This window comes from Aspergillus tubingensis (assembly GCF_013340325.1).
Source record: "Aspergillus tubingensis WU-2223L DNA, scaffold_6, whole genome shotgun sequence".
In the NCBI taxonomy this organism is placed as follows: Eukaryota; Fungi; Ascomycota; class Eurotiomycetes; order Eurotiales; family Aspergillaceae; genus Aspergillus; species Aspergillus tubingensis.
The window spans coordinates 1,964,068-1,988,491 of record NW_023336280.1 but is presented as its reverse complement, the minus strand read 5'-3'; the positions used below and the strand labels follow the sequence as shown (position 1 = coordinate 1,988,491).

At 48.4% G+C, this 24,424-nt stretch overlaps 8 protein-coding genes across 8 annotated transcripts; 3 read left to right on the top strand and 5 right to left on the bottom strand.

Moving 5' to 3' along the window:
• Positions 1 to 2,380: 2,380 nt before the first annotated feature.
• Positions 2,381 to 3,928, bottom strand: AtWU_04436 (flavin monoamine oxidase family protein; the record flags this gene model as incomplete). Its single annotated transcript, XM_035499547.1, has 1 exon — positions 2,381 to 3,928. The coding sequence occupies one exon, from the start codon at positions 3,926 to 3,928 to the stop codon at positions 2,381 to 2,383; it is 1,548 nt and encodes a 515-aa protein (XP_035355440.1).
• A 790-nt stretch (positions 3,929 to 4,718) lies between these two features.
• AtWU_04435 (uncharacterized protein) lies at positions 4,719 to 4,987 on the bottom strand (the record flags this gene model as incomplete). The annotated part of the gene is made up of 2 exons (XM_035499546.1): positions 4,719 to 4,855; positions 4,912 to 4,987. The coding sequence occupies 2 exons, from the start codon at positions 4,985 to 4,987 to the stop codon at positions 4,719 to 4,721; spliced, it is 213 nt and encodes a 70-aa protein (XP_035355439.1).
• Positions 4,988 to 5,361: 374 nt separating this feature from the next.
• AtWU_04434 (Zn(II)2Cys6 transcription factor) lies at positions 5,362 to 7,315 on the bottom strand (the record flags this gene model as incomplete). The annotated part of the gene is made up of 4 exons (XM_035499545.1): positions 5,362 to 6,300; positions 6,362 to 7,120; positions 7,181 to 7,206; positions 7,270 to 7,315. The coding sequence occupies 4 exons, from the start codon at positions 7,313 to 7,315 to the stop codon at positions 5,362 to 5,364; spliced, it is 1,770 nt and encodes a 589-aa protein (XP_035355438.1).
• Positions 7,316 to 7,727: 412 nt separating this feature from the next.
• Positions 7,728 to 9,670, top strand: AtWU_04433 (putative GABA permease; the record flags this gene model as incomplete). Its single annotated transcript, XM_035499544.1, has 8 exons — positions 7,728 to 7,826; positions 7,905 to 7,975; positions 8,036 to 8,094; positions 8,146 to 8,200; positions 8,253 to 8,344; positions 8,403 to 8,774; positions 8,830 to 9,150; positions 9,210 to 9,670. 8 exons carry the CDS (start codon positions 7,728 to 7,730, stop codon positions 9,668 to 9,670), a joined length of 1,530 nt encoding a protein of 509 aa, XP_035355437.1.
• A 465-nt stretch (positions 9,671 to 10,135) lies between these two features.
• On the bottom strand, positions 10,136 to 10,689 carry AtWU_04432 (EthD domain-containing protein; the record flags this gene model as incomplete). The annotated part of the gene is made up of 2 exons (XM_035499543.1): positions 10,136 to 10,474; positions 10,534 to 10,689. The coding sequence occupies 2 exons, from the start codon at positions 10,687 to 10,689 to the stop codon at positions 10,136 to 10,138; spliced, it is 495 nt and encodes a 164-aa protein (XP_035355436.1).
• A 1,792-nt stretch (positions 10,690 to 12,481) lies between these two features.
• AtWU_04431 (uncharacterized protein) lies at positions 12,482 to 13,267 on the bottom strand (the record flags this gene model as incomplete). Its single annotated transcript, XM_035499542.1, has 3 exons — positions 12,482 to 12,525; positions 12,612 to 12,940; positions 13,227 to 13,267. 3 exons carry the CDS (start codon positions 13,265 to 13,267, stop codon positions 12,482 to 12,484), a joined length of 414 nt encoding a protein of 137 aa, XP_035355435.1.
• A 5,586-nt stretch (positions 13,268 to 18,853) lies between these two features.
• Positions 18,854 to 21,542, top strand: AtWU_04430 (guanine nucleotide-binding protein subunit alpha; the record flags this gene model as incomplete). Its single annotated transcript, XM_035499541.1, has 8 exons — positions 18,854 to 18,889; positions 19,631 to 19,785; positions 19,872 to 19,922; positions 20,136 to 20,308; positions 20,381 to 20,565; positions 20,661 to 20,824; positions 20,880 to 21,138; positions 21,201 to 21,542. The coding sequence occupies 8 exons, from the start codon at positions 18,854 to 18,856 to the stop codon at positions 21,540 to 21,542; spliced, it is 1,365 nt and encodes a 454-aa protein (XP_035355434.1).
• Positions 21,543 to 22,346: 804 nt separating this feature from the next.
• Positions 22,347 to 23,554, top strand: AtWU_04429 (mitochondrial 37S ribosomal protein mS38; the record flags this gene model as incomplete). The annotated part of the gene is made up of 3 exons (XM_035499540.1): positions 22,347 to 22,550; positions 22,626 to 22,779; positions 22,857 to 23,554. The coding sequence occupies 3 exons, from the start codon at positions 22,347 to 22,349 to the stop codon at positions 23,552 to 23,554; spliced, it is 1,056 nt and encodes a 351-aa protein (XP_035355433.1).
• Positions 23,555 to 24,424: the final 870 nt, after the last annotated feature.

Sequence of the window (24,424 nt, the reverse complement as noted above, 5' to 3'; positions counted from 1 at the left end):
GGAGCGTCGAATGAGGATAGCCCATTGTCCCAAAAAAGCAAAAGGGATTGAATGAAAGTGGGAAGAAGTGGGCAGTTGGGAAGGGGGAGAGAAGGAGACTTAGTTGAGGGTAAAAAAAAAAGGGGGGGCAGGGCGAACAGGAATCACGATTGGATCGGAGAGGGAAAACAGCAGTACGTTGGCCGGGTCATTCGGGAGCCGTTAAGTGCCAATGACCGCCTCGAGGAGGAACGCCCGGTGGATGAAGCTGCGGAGTGGATGACAGCCGGTCTTGCCTTTCTGAGCTCATCCTTGCCTCTTAGTGGCTGACCGTTGCGGCGGATCTCCGGCCGATCGCCGATTTTGGTCAGTCTGTTAAGCACCAGGTTTACTCCGTTATGGACCGGGATGTTCGTTGGTAAATTAGCATCTAATTTTCGCGGCTGAACGGGTGAGCTGAAAGTGAAATGATGGGAGGGAAATTAAGCACATTTTATTCTTCTTTTGGTCTTTTTATTATGTCCGCTTAATAATCGCTAAGCATTTAACCTCACATGAATCAGTGCTCAGACGTAGAGAATAAAATACCATGAGGAGGCAAGGTGTAGTGCTACTACCGATTGACTTAGGGTAATCTGGTCCAGAATGGCTGGATTCCGATGCATCAAGACCAAGGCAAGACCGTATCCGCATTCCGAAGCAAGGACGTCATTGCAGAAAAAGCAAACAATGGGGGAGAAAAATTCTGACCGGAAAGGGTTGCTTCTTCATGCCTTGCAGCTGACATCCCACCATCTACCATCTAAATCAATCAAATCCCAGCATGAGCCAAAAAGTCCCCGCGTACTCAGCCTCCACCAGTAGTAAATCGGCATCCTACCTTATACGGAATAATAGCAAGGCCCAAATAACAATCTCCGTAGGGCAAACCCATCCCATCACTCATCACATTTCCGTTGGGGTAAAATCACATAATTTGATACGTCGCACATCACAGCCCACATCCCGCCCGCAGGAGGGGAAAGAGAAAAAAAAAATGAAGCTCGAATCCCGGCGCCTGCCTGATACCCATCTGCATGGTGATTGGGATCTGGGGTGAGAAACAGAATTCCAAGGCTACGGTAACACGGCCGAGTGCATTCTATCACTCTTTTTCTCTCTATGTGTGGGCTCTGTGCCCCTCACTTACCTACAGTAGTCAACTTTCCCCAAATGATGAATAGCACAAGCTTATCTTGGCCGGGCCAGTCCCTCTTGGAGATGCAGCCACCAGGCTCAAAGAGGTAGTACCTAGTACTTACTATATGGTACTTTTGACAAATTGCAGGCAGACATCTTTCCCTCATCAGGCCGCATGACTCATGGCCTACAAGGAAGATAGGCATCTAGACTAGGCCTTCAAGTTGGCGGCTATGAGACCCAGTCACAATGCCTCATTCCCATACCGATACCGATTTGTCACTTGCATCCCACACAGACACGGCACACATCACTTTGCGCAAGGAAAGTGGAGCAGATGACCAGTCACAAGGAATCTTTTTTTCTTCTTCTTCTTCCTTTTCTCCCCGATACGTTGGTCGTTTTGGAAAGTCACAGATCGTCGATCTTACTCATCGCTAATCAGATAGAAATGATAAAACATGGTCAAGATACTACATAGATCGACACGTGCTCTACACTGCCAGGATATAGGGAATAGGCAGGCAAGCAGGCACCAACACATCATTGCTGATCGCTTATCTACCTGGAATGATAGAAGCTGAAGCCCTTGATAGTCACCGATATTCTTACTATGCGGTGAGTACTTACTAGCTATGGACCAGGACAGTGAGTGAGTACATAATTACCATCATGCCAGCCGCTTTCACACCGACATGTCAAGCACGATGCAAGATGCATTTCAATCACTTCGCACAACTGCATTTTCTATCCTATTGGTTGGAACTCTAGCGGTATGCTACCTACACGCAGAGTACCATGTTGTAGTAGTATTGACAAGGCTGTGCTTAAATCACCATTGGTCTGTGGCACTTCGGGAATTTTGATGTGATGGACACTTGATCTGGTCAATGCGCGGGGGTGGAAGGTATCATCATTTGGGCGGCTAAGAAGAGTACTGATGTTGCATTTGTAGCCTGTGTTGAAGCTGTATACCTGTTACTGATAGTAAAGTGAGTGTTTTTATTGGTATTTTGCAACGATGAGTATCAATACACGGATATGGAGTAGTAGTCGAGGCTTCCATTCTTCCTTGACAGGAAGCTTACTGTTCACGACGTTACTTGTAGTTATCTTACACCTCAACGTATACTACTCACTTTGTATGTGACCTTTCCAGAGCCATGTTCACCATACATACATACACTAGAAATGATAAGACAACATAAACAACTCAAATATCCTACAACCTAGCCCTCCCCTCTCTCCCCTCCAACACCCTCAAGACCTCCCCCACAGCAGCCTGTCCCCTCTCAATCGCACCATCCACAAACCCCCTCCACCCATCCGCCCAATCCGCGCTCGCAAACACAACCCGTCCATGCGGCTTCTGAAGCTCCTCCAAGTACTCTGACGCAGTATTTGGTCCCCAGCACGCCCAAGCCCCTTTCGCATATGGGTCATTCATCCAGTCATGGGTAGCATAGGCATCAACAGTAACACCCGGGTTAACATCATGCTTGAACCTTTGCAAGATATGTTTACTATCCTGCTTATCGGTAAGTAGACCGTTGTATCCGAACCCAATACACCAGGTACCGGATGGACCTGTTGGCCGAGTTCCGTTGTGGTCTGAGAACGCAAAGACAAAGCTCGAGTCACTGCCATCGTGCGCAGTGAATAACCAGCCCGGTAGTGTTTCGCGAAGCTTAAAGTGGATCTTTGCGCCTTTGTTGATGTGGCCCTTTGCGATGGCTGCTTGTCTGAGGGGGGATAGTGGGGGATTGAACTGGATGTCAGTGAGGCAATTCCTACGTTTGTCCCTGTTAGTCAAGATCCAGAGCATGAGAGAAAGGGCAATAGGGCAAGAAACATACAGCGGAATCGTCGACACCACCGCCCCAGCCCCAACCCTCCTCCCATCCTTCATAACAACCTCCACCTTCTCACGACCATGATTAATCCTCTCAACAACCGCCCCAAAGCAAACATGACCAGTAAACTCCCCCAAAACCGCCCTCGCAAAAGCCGTCATCCCCCCACTCCCCAACTTATACACCCCCGCCAACTCAAACACCCCAGCCATTGTATGCCCTCCCAGCGCAAACCACCTCAACGCCTCCACAAACCCAATATCCTTCACCGGCGCACTCCCAAACGTGCTAACATTCGACGCAAACAACTCCTTCTCCCACACCGACAACCCATCCAAATCCGACCTTTCCAACCGCTCCCCCACACTAAGACAATCATACCTCTTCCACGGCGCCGGCTCTCTCAGCGAATCATGCGGATAAGGCATCATCGCACGACTATCTAGTCCATCAATAGTGAAGAATTTCGATGCAACCCGCTCAAGCGTAGCCCCATACTCCTCAACAGACACCTTTTCCACAATGCCACTGCTGGACGACTTGAACCACTGATTAACAGGCGCGAACGCCCCCGCAGATGTCTTCAGATTCCGGTGCAACCCGTACCGATGCAGCTCGGCATACAGATGCGGCTGGTTCCAGTGGACCCAGGTCCCGCCCATTTCGATCTCCTCGCCCAGCACCTTGGCTGTCCATGTTCGGCCGCCGATGCGGTCCCGTGCTTCGAGGAGCAGGACGGAAAGATTGTGCTTCTTGCTTAGGTCGCGGGCTGCAATGAGCCCCGCGAATCCGGCCCCGATTACGATCACGTCGTAGTGGGTGAGGAGGGTGGGGGTGCTGGGGTGGACGGCGTCGGTGGGTAGGCCTGTGGTGGCTTGTTTGGGGGTCCAGAGGTAGCCTTCTCGGGAGCGGGACATGGTTGATGCTGTGGGTGGTACGGAGGTTGGTGGGATGTGATGGGTTCATGTGATGGTGTATATACTTAGTGGGTGTCTGACAGGATGTTGGGCTGCTCAAGTAGTTAGTGAGGATGGGCTTTTAAAGAGAGTATAATTGAGTGCTATGGTGATAGCCGTTACTTCCGAGTCCTACACATTTTTATGTTCGGTGCTAGATTGCAGCTGATAACCTTGACAAGAGATGAGGGCAGGATGGCATAGTTGACGCACTATTTTGCCAATTCGGGAAATGGTGCGCTTAGCGGGATATTAATTCAGATATACAAGTGAGGGGAACGGGGCGTATCTAATCGGCTGGGCACTGATTGATCCTTTCTGGGCTTCTCGAGTCCACGCGTAAGCAGTCCTCAAGGAACTTCCATTATATGCACTGCCAACCAGACATAGTAAGCTCCAGTCACTACATTGTGTCGCAGAACTCGGTCCAATCCATATTATGCCTCTGAAAAGCAAAAATAAGATTTGTTTAATCACTTCATTGCCAGCTTGCTAGACTCTACCATATATGAATTCTACAACATAATTCAGTGACACATATTAAAGCTTCGCCATCTCACGACCCCCACACTTCCACGCCAACCCATAGCTATCCGTGGAGAAAGTGATAGTACTGCCCCTCGGAAAGAAGAATGTTTCACCTCTCCTCACTGTAACGGACTGTCCAGTTTCATCACGAAGATTGATTTCCCCTTCACAGTAATAAACCCACCATCAGTTGATATATGTCTTATCATCAAAGTGGCATGGTTCACTCACCCTCAATGACCACCCCAACCTCATCATACGAGTATGTCGGAGGCGTAGATTCAGGTCCTTTCTCAATTCGGAACCAGGATCCGACGATTGGGTTCTTCTCGCCACTTTCGCTTGTTCCTAGTAGGTCCGCTATGTCCCTGCTGTCAATGTCTCGTCGATGATAATAATGAGGAAGGAGGCGGTACCGAAGAAGATGTTGGGTATGTCCCCGTATCTGGGGACATTGTACATTGCAGTATTGCTTTTCACTTGGAGAACCATGTTGATGGTGTTATGTCTCGAGACTGGGATGGAGGGGGAGGGGAGAAAGTGTTTGGTGTTCTGGTAGGTTTGGAATGAGGCTACTAGAATATATGTAGCAGTTGCTTAGCCGAGGGATGAACGGCCTTGGTGGGTTTGCTGTAGCAATAGTTGCTGGAAGGAATCCCGAAGAAGAGTCAATCAGGATACTAAGAGTCGGAGCATAAGCCGTTCCATATTAGCGTATCACTGACTCGTAGTTTAAGGAAATCCCTCGCCAGGCAAGATTCACTATCCAACTAGAAAGACATCTATAAGTATGAAAACCGACCAATCGCATTTCTTGTTCAAGTTGACGCACTATTTTCCCCAATCCGGTTAGTGCCGTAGACGGTCTAACCAAAGATCGACTCCAGCTTCTCGGAGCTCATCACTTCGGTCCACTGGGTGTATTCCCATTCCTGGCCAGGCCCCTCAGCGGCCCTTCTCACGTCGGCTAGAAACCACACCCTATCGAGAATCTTCTGCGCGCGGCCAATAACAGCGAGTCCTACAATTTCTTGAACGGTCTTGATGCGCTCGCGCACGAAGTTTCTCCAGAAAAGATAGGTATCCTGCTGCAGTATGGATGCGGGGACATCGGACGAGAAACAAGGAAGTTGCAAAGCGCTACCCGCGATAATCAATGGAATCGTGAGCACACAGTAAACTCCAGATGTTGACGGAAGCACCCCAATGGCGGTAAGCACATTGGTGGCCAGGCTCAAGATACTGTGGTTTAGGCTAGTGTCCACAGAAGGGCCTCCGTGCAGTTCGGGGAAGGTCATATAGAGCTGAAGTAATCCTACAAGCCGGTAGACGCGTGCAATTCGTTGGAGGTGATCGACAGGTGTCCGGGAATCAACCGTGTCTTCTATGCGATCCGTCGATAAGATTTTGTAGGAAAGGAGCGCAGTTTCAATGGCTCTAGCCTGCTCGAGCATGTCGGGACCTACATGGCCCCACTCTACAGATAATTGTCGGGCAAGAGATCGCTGCCTTGTCAATATACCAACTTGGGCCAGATGTATGAAAAGCGGTGTGCAGATTCCTGTCCAGGGATTGACGTAGATGTCGCATCTCTCGTCCTCAAGACTGTACGGCATCAGGTAGGATATCGAATCCAGACACTGGTTATGTACAAAAGACGCGACTGCTTCCCAGTAGGACATAATCCCCGTGATTGTGTTTATTGTTCGGGGGCAGCGCGCTGGGACGGTAGTAATCCATTTCTGGAACAAGCTGCGTGCACCATGGAGATGCGTTACTCCGAGCTGCGACGGATCATGCCACCCCTATGAAAGGCCGTCAGTTTGACATACAAAAGGCTGGCATAAGCACACGGAGGATGGCTACCTCTGTCATGCCCAAAAGTATGCTACCAAGTAATATCTCGGCAATGTCATTGAGCGGTGATCCAGTGTTTATTTCTGGTATCAGAAACCCCTTTGTGAGTTTTGCCTTCAAGCAGGAGAGTGCACTTGTCCGGTGCCGCAGTGTGATCGCCACCATATTTCTTTGTTTTGTGGTTAGATGAGCGGCAGACATTGATAGCACGCAGTAGTGAATCAGAGGTCGGGAGCTTATCAGGGATCCCACTTCGACGCGGAGGAAATTCTTTTGTGAGTCAAAGCACGAGTTGACAGGACATACATTGGAGAAATAATGCCAAAGAAGTGCAGTGTCATCGTCTTGTGGGGTAGACAAAGTCCGTTGCGCCATAAAGGTTCTCGTGTATGAATCACCACAATCATCACTTAGCAAACTTGAAGAAGCCCAGATATCGTTCGACGGCAAACTGTTTGCCACAGAGATGAATACGGGGTCTGATTCAGCAGCAGTCTCGTTCTGCGTGAACTGGACATCTGCCTGCACAGACAGAGGACGTGTGGCGCCGTCCGACACTGTGGAATCGAACAAGTTGGGTTCCACTGACTGGATGGGCTCTGTCTTCCGGAGAACCTGCTCGGAGGACTTCGGTGCTGCGCTATTATTGCCACTTTTCCCCACCTCATATTTGGATGACCACTTCAAAGGACGTTTGTATCCCGGGCATTCGAAACCTTTACGGGTGCATTGAATACACACAGGAAGCGTTTCATCGCATTTGATTCGCTGTCAGCCAGGTCAGCTTGTACCCTCCTGAGGAAGTACCCTATGAGTTGCTGGTCCCACCCTTTGTTTGCATCTTAGACAGCCATCTGGCATCAGAAGTATGTCAGTTCCCTCAATGTATGCACACTTGGATCATCTTAGCTACTCACTGCGAGTCTTGACCCTGCGGCGTGAGACGGGCTGTAGGTCCGACATTGACAGCAATTTGGGGAGAGAATGAGTACAGTAGTAGTATTGCTCGTGAGGACAGTGTTGTGGAGTAGATGAAGCTGATTGTAGATGGCGGCAATAATCCGCCAGAGATGATAAGGTATCTCACTAGTGCTTCCCCGCAATTCCGCTGTCAAGATAAGCATCGGAACATTCCACTGGCCCGCACTTTTTATACTCTTTTAGATACGAAGCGCTAATCATTTCGTGTCCGTATATCAGTTGCAAGGATACTGGCCATGACGATTCCGAAGATGCCTATCTTTCAGGTTGCAACCGGTTATTGGACACTCACGATGGACTCTATACCTCAGAGTTTCTGCTTTATACATCCCATTCCTACCCACAAAGTCTTCACATTTGGTGGATTAATGGCATTCCTATTGTCGAAAACAAAATGTCACCCAGTATGAAGACCCCTAAAGAGGTTATGGCTGCCAAGCCGGCAGACATTGATGAGAATGGGCTCAGCATGGGAGAGGTTATCCAAATCAAGGTCACTATCCTCTTCCCTTAATCTATACCAGTCTGAAGTCGACATGGGCAACTTCTAATGGCGATGCTTGGTCTGTAGAAGCCCTTTTCTCGGCTTACTATATTTGCCTTGACTGTGGTTCTCATGTCAACTTGGGAGGCGCTCTCCAGGTAAAGCCTGCCCTCGCTCCAACAATTCAGTTTCGTGTCTAACTGTTCCATTGACGATAGTACAATGTCCTCGGGTCTCGTTAGTGGTGGCCCTGTATCACTCATCTATGGATTCCTTCGTTCGTCTCTCCTCTCCCTAACCGCACTCAATGGTTCTGATCAAATGGTAGTTGCGATTGTGGGTTCCATGGCAACAGCAGCCTCCCTAGGTGAAATGGTGTCTATGTCAGTGCTTCCTGCTTTGCACTTGAACTTATCTGACTTTGTTACATGCTAGGTATCCTACGGCTGGTGGTCAGTATCACTTCATCGCAAAGTTCGCACCCAAAAAATGGCAGAATATCCTCAGCTGGTTCGTGGGATGGATAGGTAGGCACTGTCATCACCAGGATTATACGCGACGATGCTTATCTCTTTCACATAATAGGAACCTTTGGCTGGGTATCATTCACTGCTAGTGCTCCTTATCTTGCCGCAGGCATGATACAAGGCCTTGTAGTCCTCACATGCGAGGCGTATCAGCCTCAGCGCTGGCATTTGTCTATGATATACTGGGCTCTTGTCGGTCTCTCCACCGCTCTCAATATATGGGGCAGTCGTCTTTTCTCCCTGGTAGAGACGGCGTCTCTCATCATTCACCTGGTGGGATTTCTGGTTGTCCTAATCGTTATGTGGGTTTGCGTGCCAATCAAGCATAATGCCAGCTTTGTTTTCACCACATTTTTGAATAGCACTGGGTGGCCTAGTGATGGTCTTTCCTGGTGCCTTGGCATGCTCTCCAGCTGCTATGTTCTGGCAGGTTCGTTAGCATTCACCTGTCATCCATAATGCATAATCTGACTCTCTGAGTTCAGGCTACGATGGAGCCATCCATCTTTGCGAGGAAATGGCTAACCCAGAAACCGCCGTGCCGTACTGTATGCTGGGATCGCTGGCCATCAATGACATATTGGGCTTTGTGTTTCTGCTCACTATCCTGTTCTGCATGGGGGACATGGAAAGTGCACTTCAGACTCCGACCGACTACCCAATAATTGAGATTTTCCGCAGTGTGACCAGATCATTGGCTGGAAGCTGTGCCCTAACGGCTGTTCTGATAATCGCAGCCTGGCTGGGTACCATTGCACTGCTGGCATCGACGGCTCGTATGGTACTTTCATTGGCTCGAGACAGAGGTATGAGCAGTCTCCTTATCCCTCCCTTTTCTCTTATACATCATTATTGACCCCCCTAGCTCTTCCTTTTTCCAGTTACCTTTCTCAGCTAGACTCTCGCACAGACTTGCCGAAGCGCGCAATAATTACAACTAGCTGTCTGCTCATCCTGTTTGGGTTGATCAATATCGCATCCACTACTGCCTTCAACGCCATCCTCTCACTTTCCGTTCTAGGATTACATATCTCATATCTTGTCCCTATCGTCTTCTTCCTCTGGCGCCGCCTTTCAGCACCACATAGTGTGAATTACGGACCATGGAGACTTGGCCGCGCCGGCATTGCAATCAATGTCATCGCCATCATTTATTTGCTGTTCACCAGTATCTTCATGGTGTTTCCCTCTTATCAACCTGTCACTCCGTCTAACATGAACTATGCTTCCTTGATCTTTGGGTTCGTTTGCTTGATGAGTACGGTGTTCTGGCTGGTGAGGGGCCGAAAGGAATATGACGGTCCTGTTGTTGCTGTTAATTTGTGAGGGGACCCTTTATATACAATTAGGAGCATAAGTAGAAGGGAAGAGTTTTGGAGGATACGCCATAGCATGGCAAAACACTGGTTTCGACCACAATGAAGTGGTAGCCTACATAAGAAGTGCATAGAGAACCTGATTAACATCTCGTACTACTGAAGGTCACCAAGAATGTCAACTTGGCATTTAGGGTCTTCATCGTATCTTCAACATGTGCAGAATATTCCGGCAACATTCCACTCAATCATCTATGTAGAATACTGTACCACAATTATGTTTCCCTCCTATGAACATCAATTTGTCGTTTACCCCACTCTTTCAAGAATGGTCTACGAAGCACGTTCATATTCATTTGGAAAGGGGCATGATTCCATCATATTGGGCATTGACCCTCGGAATCGATATAAGATGGAGAGCAATGAAGAGTTTATAACATGACTACATCTATAGCTCAGCAACAGCATACCCATTCTAGATACGAACATCCTCAGGAGCAGACGTCTTCTCACAGTCCTGACCCAGAGCCGTAAAAGCCTCCCAACTCTCGCGCTCAATATCCACAATCTTGCCCTCATCAAGAAACACCTCCTCCCAGCCGGCGGTCACCGTGGCCCGCTCCTGGTCCAGGATATGGTCCTCCCCAGCCACGAGACTCTGGAACTCCGGATCTGCAATTATTGCCTGCAGTGTTTCGGGATTTGGCACATACATCGAGATCGAAACGTCGTGGTCGTCGAGTTTCCAGCCGGGACGGAGAGCCCAGGGAAGTTTCTCGGTGATGAGGCTCTTGGTGATTGGTGGGGTGTATACCTAGTGAGAAATATCATGTTAGGTCAAGCGAGATAGAAACGGACAATTGGAAAACTCACGTGTGTGATCTTGTAGGCGCCGTGTCTCTCCTGGATACGGGCAGCCTTGGGTGCATGTTGTCTGGCGCCGTATTCATGGAACTCCTTCCAAGATATACCTTCTTTCTTGTAGCGAAAGGAGGTCAGTTTGATGACCAGTTGCTTCTGGGGAGCCATGTTGTGATCTGTTCTGGAAGCAGAGAGTAGAGATTTTGTAGTGGTACTCGGAGGAAGGGTAAGGCGTGAGAAATGAAGGTGAGACGATCAGTCTTGGGGATGACCCTAATTTAAGTCCATAATCATATTCTCTTACAGCAGCGTGACATACTAAGTTACTAGTAGGATATTGTATCCCTGCAACTCGACCTTCGAAAGCGATAAACCGCGCATACAAACAAAGACTGGATTGTGCTAGGACCTACATCTCTAGTTGAATTGTTGGCTCAGCCTGTACACTATGCATTCCACTAAGTATCAACTAACACACACTAACTGACAATCGATTGTTGTTCGCTTTCGCTGGTTCATTGTCCCCACAAGGTTCTTGCTTCGCCTCTCAGATCCTTGCTTAGCATTCCATACCCCGGTTACTACTAACGCTAAAGCGACTGCGCCAGTTGGATCATACACTACTGCCTGCTTCTGTTCGCCTGTCTGGTTTGTTGATATGCCACAGTGATTGGTGGTGACTGTTATGAGACTAAGTAGTAGTACGTAGTCACGTCGTCCAATGCCTACCAATACCCTAACAATCATGCCCCGCGTGTCTTTCCCTTCTCCCCATCTCCCAATTTGTCAAAGAACTGTCTTTGTAGATACTTACCTCAATCACATTGTTACATCTATCGCCTTTTCTTTTGTAAAAAATAATGAAACCCCACAAGCTGAGCCCATGCTCATCAATGAGGAACCCTTGTTGCTTTCTTGGGGTCGCCTATAAATCTGAGAAGCTCTAGGATCTATTTCTCATCTCCCGCAATTTAGGCAACGAGGAAAGCCCTAGCCACATGATGTATTATGCTAAGTATATAGTACTAACTGTTCTAGGTCTGCTGGTGTGTGGAACTTTCCCACCCATTACTTCGAGGTCCTTCACCACGGAAGCCTTGTACTGTTTGCCATGAGACAGAAACTATATATATATATACTAGTAGGGTATGTGAATGGTCCAACCAAGTGTAATCCCATTATCCCGCGCGAAGTACATCGAACTTAGCGATCGAGTGCATGAGACTTGCATCAATCACAAAAGAACTTGGCGCAAACCACTAATTATCTGGTGAAAACCGCCAAGAAGTGATTTTTGAAAGCTTCCTTGGCTCGCCCAGGGTGCACAGCTATAGGTAAAATCTGGCCAAAGACAGAGTATTGTAATATCCAGTCTATGCGTTGAATATCGCTGTCGAATTATAACTCAGGATTATACTAGTTCGTCCTATATAGAACTAGTTTCAAATTAGCAACTGAAACATACTTATACGTGCAGCTCTTTGCGTAGTAAGTCAAGACTATCTTGGGAAGGTGTTCTCCCGCCTCCTAACTAGGATATAAGGTCGTATAGTGGGCGCCTTGATCCTCCTGGTTGTATAGTTGTTCGCGCAGATTTGAAGCAGCGACAAGTTGATACTAGCAGATGGGGTACTTGTATTCTCTAATTCTGGATACACTTTTGCTTCTTCATGGAATTGAATTAAGATCGTATCTGCTTCTTCGTGCATTATGTATATGAGACGTATGTACATTGTTTCTCTCTCTTTCTCTCTCTCCCCCCTTCTATACCGAGAGGGTGTATGTTTCAGAATGCAAGTTGGATATTCTGTCCACTCCGGGCGTCTTCCAGCCAGGTGTAATGTAGTATCACTCCAGTATCCCGCTGCATAGGAGTCCGTATTGGTTTTGGTCTGAGTATCGACTGATATGCGCATCCCCTCGGTTGATTGTGTAGCTTAGTAGGTAAGGATATTGCGCATCACCGATGACGGCCCGGAAACGGATCACTGTTGGACGGTTCATCTGTACAAAACAGGACCATAATTAGTGACCGTAGAGCAAGAGTGTTAATTCAACACAGCAGCAATGATGAGAAGCGTAATACATACACGGCATCCAGCACAAAAAGTAATAAGTGGCGGAGAAGAACGACAAGATTGCAAAAGCGACATAACACGCCGCGTAGAGCATCACCACCCGTGACCTTTGTCGTCCATCCCTACTACTAATCATGCTACCACCACTAGCATTGCTCAGAATCTCCGTGTCATTGTCATTGTCATCATCGTCATCGTGATCATCGTGTCGCCTATACCCCCGGTAGGGCTGACATTTTTCAATATCGGGAGGGTTATTGTTATTATTATAATCGCTGCTGTGATGGTTGTAGTTGTACTTGTGCACCGTAGTATCTTCCGAGTGAGTGGAACTTTCTTCGCTAAGATTGCATTGGGCAAATGTCAGCTGATGGTAGTACATTAAATATTTTATACGTAGGTAGGTGGTATAGTAGTAGCATCTAATGCTATTGTGTACATTCCCGTATGCAGGGTGCGGGATGGATTGGCTACCAATCCAATCCCTGCATAGTCAGTCGGAAATGACCCAAATTCTGGGGTAATAATGTGATTGGGTTGCAATTGATAAGCGCACCAGATAGCTTTTCTTAGTGGCTAATCAGAAACAAAACAAAACGAAATAGAAAAGTAAGCTGACTGACTGACCTTGGCCTCTTCAGGGGAATTGGTATTTGGCCGTTCTGCATGCGACTCATCTCACCAGAACCACGTAAAATCGTTAGGAGTCAGTCAGCTCGGGATAAGGTTCAAGACCGGCAAATCCTTGTGATGATGATGACTGGAGCTGAGCTGAGGGAAAGGGGACAACATTTCGGAGCTGGAAATATTAACCATAATAATTATTCTGGATTTCATTGCGCAAGCCTATTATTTACCCTTAGCCTCCCCCTGTAAATCCGTAGCGATGCGGGCGTTTCAGTCTAGGCTCGTTAGTGAATTGGTTAGTGAGTTTGTCTAGTCGGGCAGTTGAGGGCGGTGATGAGTCAGCTGTGCATTGAGGGAGCATAAAATGGATCTTATGCTTCAGGGGTCAGGAGATGGGATCATGATGATGTTGATGTTGAATGATGGGTGGTGTGGTTCAGTTGGTCAGTGAGTGGACGGGACGGAGATTTCTTCATTGCTATTTACGGATTTGGATCATCCCAGAAGGCTGAAGAACTTATTGGTAACTGCTACTACTCATTTTAGCCGATGTAACAACTTGGCCAGCAGAAAGCGCTCAGATGTCGTGCAATCCCCTGGCCAGAGTGTGTGTGTGCCACGAGTGTCAAAACCAATCAACCTACATGCTGCTACATTCCATGTGTTGGTTGAACCCCTTTCATGCTGAGAAACTGTCTAATTCTCCGGGCGACAGCTCGGTTGAAACCTTATGGCTGTTTGGCTCACTGCTTAACCATGGTTGAACCACGGAGCAAGCAACACACCTGATGTGTGTCACTCAACAGGGGTTCTTACTGTAGAGTGCTGAAAACGGCGACTGCCCTACATCCCTAGCTAGGTAGGGATCAAACTCAGTACTTTGACAATGTATGGAAAGGGAAAGAGCCATGCAGGGATGAGTAGCCATTCCAAGATTGCAAGTCAAAGGCAAAAGCCAAAAAAGGAAAAAAAAAGCACCCATTTTTACGATACCCGGACTGAATCCGCCGGTACGGATCACGGAAGTGATTTGAGGTATTACCAATGAGAAATCGCAGTAATTCGTAATAAGACTCCATTTACCGAGTCCCCAACAGGCAATTAGCAGCAACGGCAAGGTCCACTGCGGTGGTACCTGCAGATACCGTGCTCGAATAAGGTACTGATAGTCGAATGGAACCTGGTGGCTTCCTTGACTCTTCGGGAGGGCACCTTGACTTGACAGCTTGACGGACAGCTTTGGCCAATAACCACAAGGCGGACGCTTCACCAGGTTGCCTCAACACGGGTCACAATTGGAAGTTATCCACTTGGCCAAACGGCTAATTCTCGCCCGAGGTTCGGGATTGCGAGATACTTCCTGTATTGTCCCTCGCCAAGATGTGCGTATGTGTGGGAGAGAGAATAGAAGCCCAAGCAACGTTACGCGGTCCTGAATAGAAGCCACAATGCGCAAAGTAGGCTTAAGTTTCGTACTAGTCAACTTTGTGCTCTCTAGCAAAGTTGCCAAGCTGGAGTGTATGCACCGCATTAGTATCACCATTCTCTCCCCCCGGCATGTGACATGTCTGCCCAGAATCAAGTTCGCTTGAAAGTACTGTCCCCTAGTACAGCCTAGCCGCAAGCAAGATGGGCCGCAATTAAACAGTATTCGGATGAGGAACGACAATCATCATTATTGGGTGCTTATGGGAGTTCCCGATTGGCGCTGAATGAAGATCGCCCAGCCAAGCATGAAAGGACACTCGGGAGTGCAACAGGGACTTCAATTACTTTTGACTGGATCGTCCATTAATCAGCGCCGAAGTGGTTATTTTCGGAAGGAGCTCTTCCCTGTTAGGATCCAAAGCCGGCCGTTAGAACTTAGAAATTTAGAAAGAGGAGAAAAAGCGGCAAGACCCCGGCCTGCATTTCCCCCGGAATAGAAACCACGCGGTATTCCGGCGTCAACCCTGACGAGACCGCAGAGGCATTGGCCAATGGAAATGGGTGGTCGGAGCTATGGAAGATACTGCCCAAGTAATAAGGTAAGTATCTTGTAACCTGCGGATGCGTTGCCGTTACGGAGTATCCATTTTTACGGAGCGCTTTCCATGCGGTTTTCAGGAACCCCATCCAGCCGGAGTGGAGTGGAGTAATATATACGAATTTACGAACGGTAAGAGAGGCCAGAAGGGTAGGGTCGGAGGAGTGGGAAGAAAAAAAGGGGGTTCGAACTGCAGAAGGATTGTTATGGGCAAAGGCTTGTTTGGTGTTTGCCCGTGGCTGCCCATTCACTAGAAATGCTTCAAGTAAATTTAGGGCCTGAAGGATGGATGCAACATTCGACTATTGCATCTCACAAAAGTTGGCTATCTCAGGGCGGGTCAGATAGACACCAAACTCTGGACACTGACAGTACTTTCTGGCTGGCAGGCAACTAACTGCCTCCGTCAATAAGTTAGCCCTGGTCTATGCGCAAAAGGCTTTTTTTTCCTCTTTCTGTCCTTCTTTTTCTGGCCATGCAAGGGGGTCGCAGTGCACCGTGACCAAGTCAATGGCATGGAAGGAGTTCAATGCGTCCTGTCAGGACTCCGCTTTCGCTGTGGGGTCGATGGGAACTCGAAACTGGTGAAACAAACTAAGAATCCCACAGAGGACGAGGGGTGAAGCACGTGGTTGGAGCGCGCAGCCGGTCGTATTTACGTCGTATCGTATCAGGACAGTATGTATCGTTACTCTTCCTGTGTATTACACAGCGATGGTATCATCTGCTTTTTGTCTGTTGTGGTTAAGCCTGAAGACAACACTCCGGAGTATCTTCCACCAGATAACATCGTTCATTATCGGGCTCATTCGATGGAAATAGAACGGATGTGGATGGCCATCCTTGCTGTAGATCTCTGCTAAAAGCAAAGACTCCAAGAGACCGCCAGAGCCTAGACCGCAATTGGCGATGGGCTAAGGTTTGTTTGCCATTGTCTATTATCAATAATATTTTTGAAAGGGTACTTCAACCAGCCTAAAGGCTCTCTCTGGCCCTAAATGAGGCTGCTTATTGCCCGAACCATGGTACTCATCCCGCGAACCATCCCGCGGGAAGCCTGTCTTGCTCGTACCGAGTAAGATCTAACGACGAAGGCATGACCTTGAAACCCACAGTGATGGGCCCAGGATAACCCAGGGACACTCGTGGAACATAATCAAAGCACGAGAATGTGCATGCCCCTATTCGCATGTCAGGTGCACAACGATCAAAGTGAATACGTACAGCTTCGTTTCATCTGTTCGGGGTTCGGAGGAAATCCAAATGCAGAAGGATTTTCGAGTTCCACTCCGACATACTTCTCGAAGGAGATAAGGAATGCGACGCGGGAGGAGCTGCATTGAGATTGGAGGGACACTGTTACAAGGTGCATTTTTGCATCCGCCTTTTCGCCTTTCATCGAGGGAAGGTATGCAGGCTTCTCCTGCATTTGAGGACGAATCTTGGATAGCGCCGATGACCAGCATATGATAGATCTCATAAGGAAAATCGAAAAAGCAAACACCCACGCATGGATGCGTCTGCTAGACTAGACTTGCTCGCCACTCCCGCTTCACCTGTTCGCTTGGAAGGTGTTTTCCTGTGGCTAAGGCTAAGCGCCCATCTTACCTCCACTGATTGACGCTGACGGACTGCTGATTAAAGCTACCCCTGCCTTAGTGGCCCGACGGCGTGTTGGCCGGCGGGCAAGACGACTCCGGAAACCCGGAAAAGGCGAAAGTGTTCTCCACATTCCCATTTCCCAAGAAGAAAAGAAAACAGTATTATTGCTGTGCGAGCATCTTTCCACGGCGATTTCTGGCCCTCGAACTCGGGTGGTCAATGAACGATACGATCTCCGAATCATGACAGATCATGATATCGTAAATAAAGTTTCACATGGCATGGTTTTACCCCTACTTAAGTAGGTTTCGCATTGATCCGACAGTGATGAGATCATGCGAGATCTGGATGATGACTATAGAACAACAGAAGCAATCATGCAACTATCGCTCAATAATTCGACATCCATCGCAGAAGCATGCTTTTTTCAATACTTGGAAGAAGATCGCGGTGCTGTGGAGCCAAGTGTCTGCTAGAACTCAGCCGCAGGCTCTTGACAACCAAACCAACGGAAGATACCGAAATTGTCGCTGGCGAATTTGGAAAGAAGCCACTTGCGTAGATAAGGTTCTACGGTAAGCTTAGGCAGGTTCGAATGCTCAGCCCTCTGTTTCCCTTTGTTTGTGATGGATCGCAAAGAATGGCGATGATCTATGAGAACCCGAGGCACTAGTTCAACTCAATTTCCCGACTCCTTCCTGGTCCAAGAGCGATGTACATTCAGTGTCCTCTATAGACCGACGGATAAAAGACCCGGAAGCTCGAACATCGATAACGCTGTCAATAGTTCCTCTACCCTTTGGTCTAACAAATAATAGTAGTCAGCTCGATCAAGGTGGGCTTGCAGGCTTCATTCGGACTTCGTACAAAGTACTTCCTTCGTACCAAAACACTGTCCATAGACGCAGATGCTACTCGTCGATCGGTGCATACCAATGCATCCGATTCGCGCCTCGTGGCGTCGTCGTTCGCTTGCATGGCTTGGCAGCCGCAGGAGGGCACCGGTGGGAACATGACTCGGGGTCTCATTCGCCCCCGGAGTCGGAGACATCACAAGGATGCATCCATAGCCCAGGAGTAAGTCGTTGGCCATCAATGGTACGAGGTAACTGATGCTGACGTCCAGCGACCGTGGGATTGGGGGCTAAACTGAGTTCCCAATGCCTACGATCCTTGCGGTTAAAAGTTTATTGAGTTCATATAGATTCATATACCCAGATTAAAGGATCGCGGTCGGAATCATATTGATGGGTAAGGTAATATGGCACGTGGATGATGGCGACGTGAGAAGGCATTACTACTAGTACTCTGATAGTGGGAGTAATGCTGCATTTTTGAGAAAAGTCCATCTCAAATCCAGATTGATTGAGAATTAATTTCACGAAGACCCATAGAGGAAGGATCTATGGTCAATCCATTGTCAATGGGCCCGCGGGTCATCGGCGAGGCCGGAACTTGACTCGAACAAGTACGTACCTACTGGCTATCTATCTGCTGGATATCCCGAATAATCAATCGTCAACTGCTGGATGTTTCCCCAGCCGGACAGTGTGTTGCTGCAGAGAATGATTGAGGATACGGAGAGCTCCGTACTAAACCACGTATATACCGGGTACTAATATCGTTTTGGTATTATAACGCGTTGTGCCACCCATAACTCGCAAGATTATTACTTACTGACTAGTAGCTTACGGGCGGTAAGAAGCATTGGGACCTTAATGCACTCCATTTCCAATCGGCTCGAACCAGGCTAAGAGCGGACGAAGAATGAATGGAGCCATTCATCCACAGTTGAATGGAGTTCCGGGGTGGGTCAGCATTGTTCGTCTACAACCAGTGAGGTCAGGGCCAGGCCGTCTACTTTGTACAAGGAGCTCGCAGCCGGGATGCTATCACGGAACTAAACGACACTAAGAAGCCAAGGGCTTACGGCTAAGGCCCTTAGGGGACGGTAGCCACAGCGGACTAGTCCCTTTCTAGATTCCCAGAACGAGGCCCAATGCGACGCCGGAAATCTTTCACACGGTTTTCACAGGTAATACAGGCCCCGGTGTCAGGGCCACTCACAGCCGAAGGTCCCCAGAAGGATGACTACGCCGAAGGGGAACTAAGCCGGACTAAACTTACTAGCAGCTCAACTCTGCTGGCACCGTGGCCCACTTCGATCGGACTTGATGGATTATCGAACGAATTGCGCGACGACTCCGCGACCAACATTCCCACCACTTACTCCTCCTCCTTCCCTCTGCTCACTGCTAAACTAACCAAACTACTACTATTATTATTACTACTACTATAGACCTGCGAGTCTCCCAGACTGTCCTTCTCTCTCTCTCCTCTCTCTCTCGCTCCCTCTTTCTTTTTCTCTTCCTCTCTCTCTATCTCTTGTTTCTCGCCCTGGTCTTCCGCTCTTTTGCTTGCTTCGGTTGCGATACGGCGGAGATGTACTAATCTCCCTCCCCCATTCCTACCTCCCTCCCATCTTTCCCCTCACCTGAGCGTCTGCGGTCAGCATCTTCGCCCACCACCCACGAAAAGGGGAACGCCTCGAGGCTGCAGTCAGCATACCTAGCGAACTCTTCCCCAGCATTTAATTTGGAAGACATCCTCCCCGTGCATCAGCACTTCAATCTCGAAAGTCGTGCCAGCTTCCCGAAAGTCTCTCACTTCCGCGATCGACTCCGTCTCACTCAACACCTGTCTAAACCACCACCCAACCTAGCCTGTCGAGGGACCTTCGTCGTCACATTCCTTAATTCGATCCCATATCTCGCAGATTTCAGAAAGCTCCGGACAGCTGCGCTGCTCGCCAATCAACTTGGATATTGTTCTCATACAAAGCGGGGGACAATTTGCGACAGTTGGATTGGAACACACCTTCGGCTTCCATCCCACCAGGACATCTTGCTTTGGAGTAGGGAATACCGCGACGTACGTACAGTGACCGAGTAACGTTCAACTTGACGTTATTTGAGCTAGCGACATGTTCTAATTTTGCGCCATTCGGGCGGGTTTAGTCAAAGATACATTGGCTTGGTTCTAGTGCTTGGTATTATATTCTGCCTTAAGTAAGTTTCGCTGATTTACTTTCTCGCTTCTTTCTCATTGCTCGAGACCTCGGGTCTCTCTGGTTGACGTTTCACACATGTCTCAAAGAGAGCCTTCCGTGTGGTTAACTGCGGGGTCTGGGCGTATCCCTGATTCAGCCATACTCTACTTGTGCTGCGTCTATTCTTGGTCACTTCGCACACTATAATCAACAAGTACTAACTCACTTCCAGACACCATCGAAAGTCACTTTGTGAGAGCACATCAATATTCAAAATGGGTTGCATGAGTTCAAAACCCGTCGACACGGCGGATAAAGACGCTGTTCAACGAAGCGCTAGGATAGAAAAGGTTCTGAAAAATGACAAGAAAGTAATGGACCGAACAATCAAGATTCTCCTCCTTGGTAAGTTCCCAAAACACGTCCAATTCGCAGTCATGGAGACGAGGAGTACTGATGCATTTTATTTTTATGTAGGTGCTGGTGAATCGGGCAAGTCTACAATCATCAAACAAATGCGAATTATACATTCCGGCGGCTTCCCCGAGGATGAACGACGCCAAACACGAGCTGTGATCTACTCGAATCTTGTTATCGCCTTCAAAGTTCTACTGGATATCATGCGCGCCGAAAACATTGATTTCCAGCTTGAAAAGACACAGGTAACTTCATCTGCTCGGTTGTCTGGCGATTTTCCATCGCAAGCGGAGATCCGTTTGTGGCAGTATGTGTGCTAATTCACTTCGTCATTGATCAGCCGTTAGCCGAATATGTTGACAAGCTTGAGCCAGACGTCGGTTCAGACGAGGCATTCTCAGATCTCAAGGTTCGCGACGCTCTCAGAGAGATGTGGGACGATACAGGTGTTCAAAAAGCTGTTGCTCGAGGCCACGAGTTTGCTCTTCATGATAACTTGCATTAGTGAGTCCTAGGAACCTTCTTTTTGAACAAACAGGCAAGCCGTCTAACCTTTCAGCTTTTTTGATTCGCTTGATCGAATATTCACTCCTGGGTGGCTTCCCGACAACCAGGACATGTTGCAGGCTCGTTTGCGGACAACCGGAATTACTGAAACTCTCTTTGAACTCGGTCAAATGAACTTCCGAATGATGGACGTCGGTGGACAGCGATCCGAGCGAAAGAAGTGGATTCACTGTTTCGAGGGTGTTCAATGCCTTCTATTCATGGTTGCCCTATCTGGTTACGACCAATGTCTCGTCGAGGACCAGAATGCCGTACGTTTTCCCCTATCGCCTCCTTGAAGTACTTGAACTAACCGTTGTTCCCCATCGTGCAGAACCAAATGCATGAAGCAATGATGCTGTTCGAGTCCTTGGTCAATGGCGAATGGTTCAAGCGCAAACCGATCATCTTGTTCCTGAACAAAATCGATCTGTTCAAGGGAAAGCTTCATGTTTCGCCTGTCTCCAACCATTTCCCTGACTACAATGGCTCCAACACGGACTTCGATGCAGCAGCCAGATACTTTGCAGACCGATTCCGGGGCATCAACCGGATTCCCGACCGAGAAATCTATATCCATTACACGAATGCTACCGATACGACGTTGTTGAAGGCAACAATGGATTCGGTGCAAGACATGATTATTCAAAAGAATCTCCACACCCTCATACTATAAGGCTGTGAGACTTGGAACGATTTGAACTTTTACGAGCGAGTACGAGGCGTCAGCGATGCTCAACTTCCATTCTTCCCCTGCACACGCCAAGCGGTAAAAGCACGCTTGCTTTCCTTCAACTATTTTTATTCACTTCACTATATCCCTTCTCTTCCTGTACGTTTCTTTCTCCTTGTGGACTTCTTGTCTCGGCTTTTCATTCCTTTCAAAAGCTTATATGTTTTCTCCGGTTCAGCGACGGGTGCATTTCTTATATAATGCAGATTGATACCATATACCATATGTTGTTTGCGTCCATGTCTGCGCTTTTCATCCCACCTAACGAGCTCTTTTTCCATTCTCCTGAGCTGAACCTTTGTTTGACCTTGACGCCTCCCATGTATCTTTCCTTTTCTTCTTCTCAGTTGACATAATGAGCGCCCACCCACCCTATCATTTGCTCGTGTCACTTCTGGCAGCTCTAACTGGGAGCTGTATCTTCTGTATCCGATCATTCAGACTCTGCAAAGTATAGCTGCCCTTATTGTAATTGTTCGGCTCAAGTGAGCATGGAACGAACAGATACCCAAATCGAATTCATATAGTGTCATAGTTCCTGCAATGTAGTACGTATCACCAAACAATCGGTAGACTCGCTGGTAGTATCCAATTCTATCAGCGACAATAGGTAGTTCTGCATGATGATCTTCACCGTTCATGAGTTGGCATGTGGATAAAGTCAGGCGAGGATACTGCCATTCCAGGTCACCTGATCGGGTCTCGTGCCTGAGGCGATAGGCAACTTACATAATCGCCGAGTTCCGCATGATCGGCTCCAACTTCGATTTCGCCTCTTCATTCCCGACAACATCGTCACCCAGCTTCTGGGCTTTACGACGTCGGAAAATGCTGTCGTCCTCACTGCGCCGGGCTGCATGGGCTCCAATGGGGCCCATCGCCGGCATGTCTCGCGCAACCAGCCAAAGTATTACTACCTCCGCGAACGGCCTCATCGGCTCGTCACAACATGTGCGTCAACGCCGATACTCCTCTTCGTCCTCGAAACCCAGCGATGGATCTAATAAAGTCGATTCTTCCTCTCAGACGCCTGCGAAGGGAGTGAATTCTGCAGAGAAACGTGAGGGGAAGGCTTCCAGACGGAGGGGCAAGGATAGCAACGGCCGCAATGGCTCCAAGCAGCCGACGGCTTTTTCCCGACTTCCCAGTGTTCCCTCTACCCAACACCTCCAGCCGCATGGTTAGTTGCCACAATCCCTATCCACCGTTCTTGTACCTCTAGATTATGATGCGCTAATCTTTCTTCTTGCGGTCTAGACGTTCACGTCGCCTCCTTCTTTTCCATCCACCGACCCATCTCCGTTTCCACCACCGTTCCTCCGACCTCGACCCCCGAAGCCTTCGACGCCATCTTCACCGCAAAGAAGCCGGCTAAGCCTGAGGTGGACGATGTCATCTTCACCCTCTCCTCCGCCGTCAACTCCATGGAGAACTCCGCTGCCCACTCCGGCGAGCAGGAGGGCTCTCTGCAGTACTTCGACATGGAAGGCAACCAGCTGGATGGCATGAACCTTTCCGATCTGAAAGTCTCCGTCGAGGAACTCACCAAGCGTCTCCGTCCCTTCCACCCCCCTCCGCCGCCCGTTCCCTTCGACGAAGCGAAGAACATGGCTTCCTCCGAGTTCGAGGACGTCCCCCGGGAGACCTCGAGCTACTCCACCGTCCTGACCATCCACGAGTCGATACACTCGGATGGTCGCAAGACCTACGAGGCTCACACTGGTCCCTTCGTGCCCTCCGGTGAGATGGAAGCTCCCGGTGCCATTGGAGAGAGTGAGGCCATCATTGATGTCCCCCACAACTCCGGCACCACCTACATGGAGCGTATCCGCAACAACCGCACCATGCACGCCATTAGCACCAAGAGACGTCGCAGACTGAAGATGAAGAAGCACAAGCTGAAGAAGCTGCGCAAGAGGACAAGGACCCTGAGACGGAAGCTTGAGAAGGCTTGATTGACTTCATTCAATCATCAGAGATCATTACCATTTGCTTGCAGCTATAATTTTCTTTTCACTACGCTACAATCCGAATAAACCTTCCTCTTGTTATCCATCTTCCTCTTTTATCTATTTACATACTTACAACTTTACCTCCCTCCAATGCCTCTGCTTCACAGAGAAGTCATCCCTAGACTTACGCATCTGAAGCTTTTCTTTTATTGCTTTGCTCTCCGCATGTATGTGTGTGTTTGGCGGCGGCTACTGATATGCCTGCCTATATCGCATATATCCTTACGGCGTCGTCTTGTTTCTTTTTTCGCCTCTTTTCTCTTGAACATTTGGATGTCCACCGCATTTTATTCCGCTCAATAGACAGTACTTTGTATGTTACATATTGCTATCTTATCTGTCTGCCCTGCTTGCTCTTGGGCAGGTCAGGTACAATGGTATCTATATTGCTTGAGTTTGGTTCCTTGGAGAAAGGCGCAAGTCTTGTTTCAGTGTCTTCTGACTTGTAACAGCGTACGGGGTCGTAAACACTTATATGTTTAGTAATCGCACATTCGCCACTTGTTGCATTCATGATATACCGAAGGAACAGAATAGATAAAAGCTAAGTTTGTAACATAGGACCATAAACTAGCAGGAGAAAACATATAAGCATTGCAAAGCAAGTAATCCTATGATCCAGCTCAAGGATACAAAAGAGTAAAGCGACACCCATAAAGTACAAAATCTCAAAGGCCTTAAAAAAAACAATGCAATGTATCTACCACAGCTTCCCACCCTGTCCTAGTCTACAAACTTAGCTAGCACATCCAATTATGTCTTGTCCTTTGTTATTTCGGGGAGTGTTGGATGAAAGAGAAAGCATATGTTTAT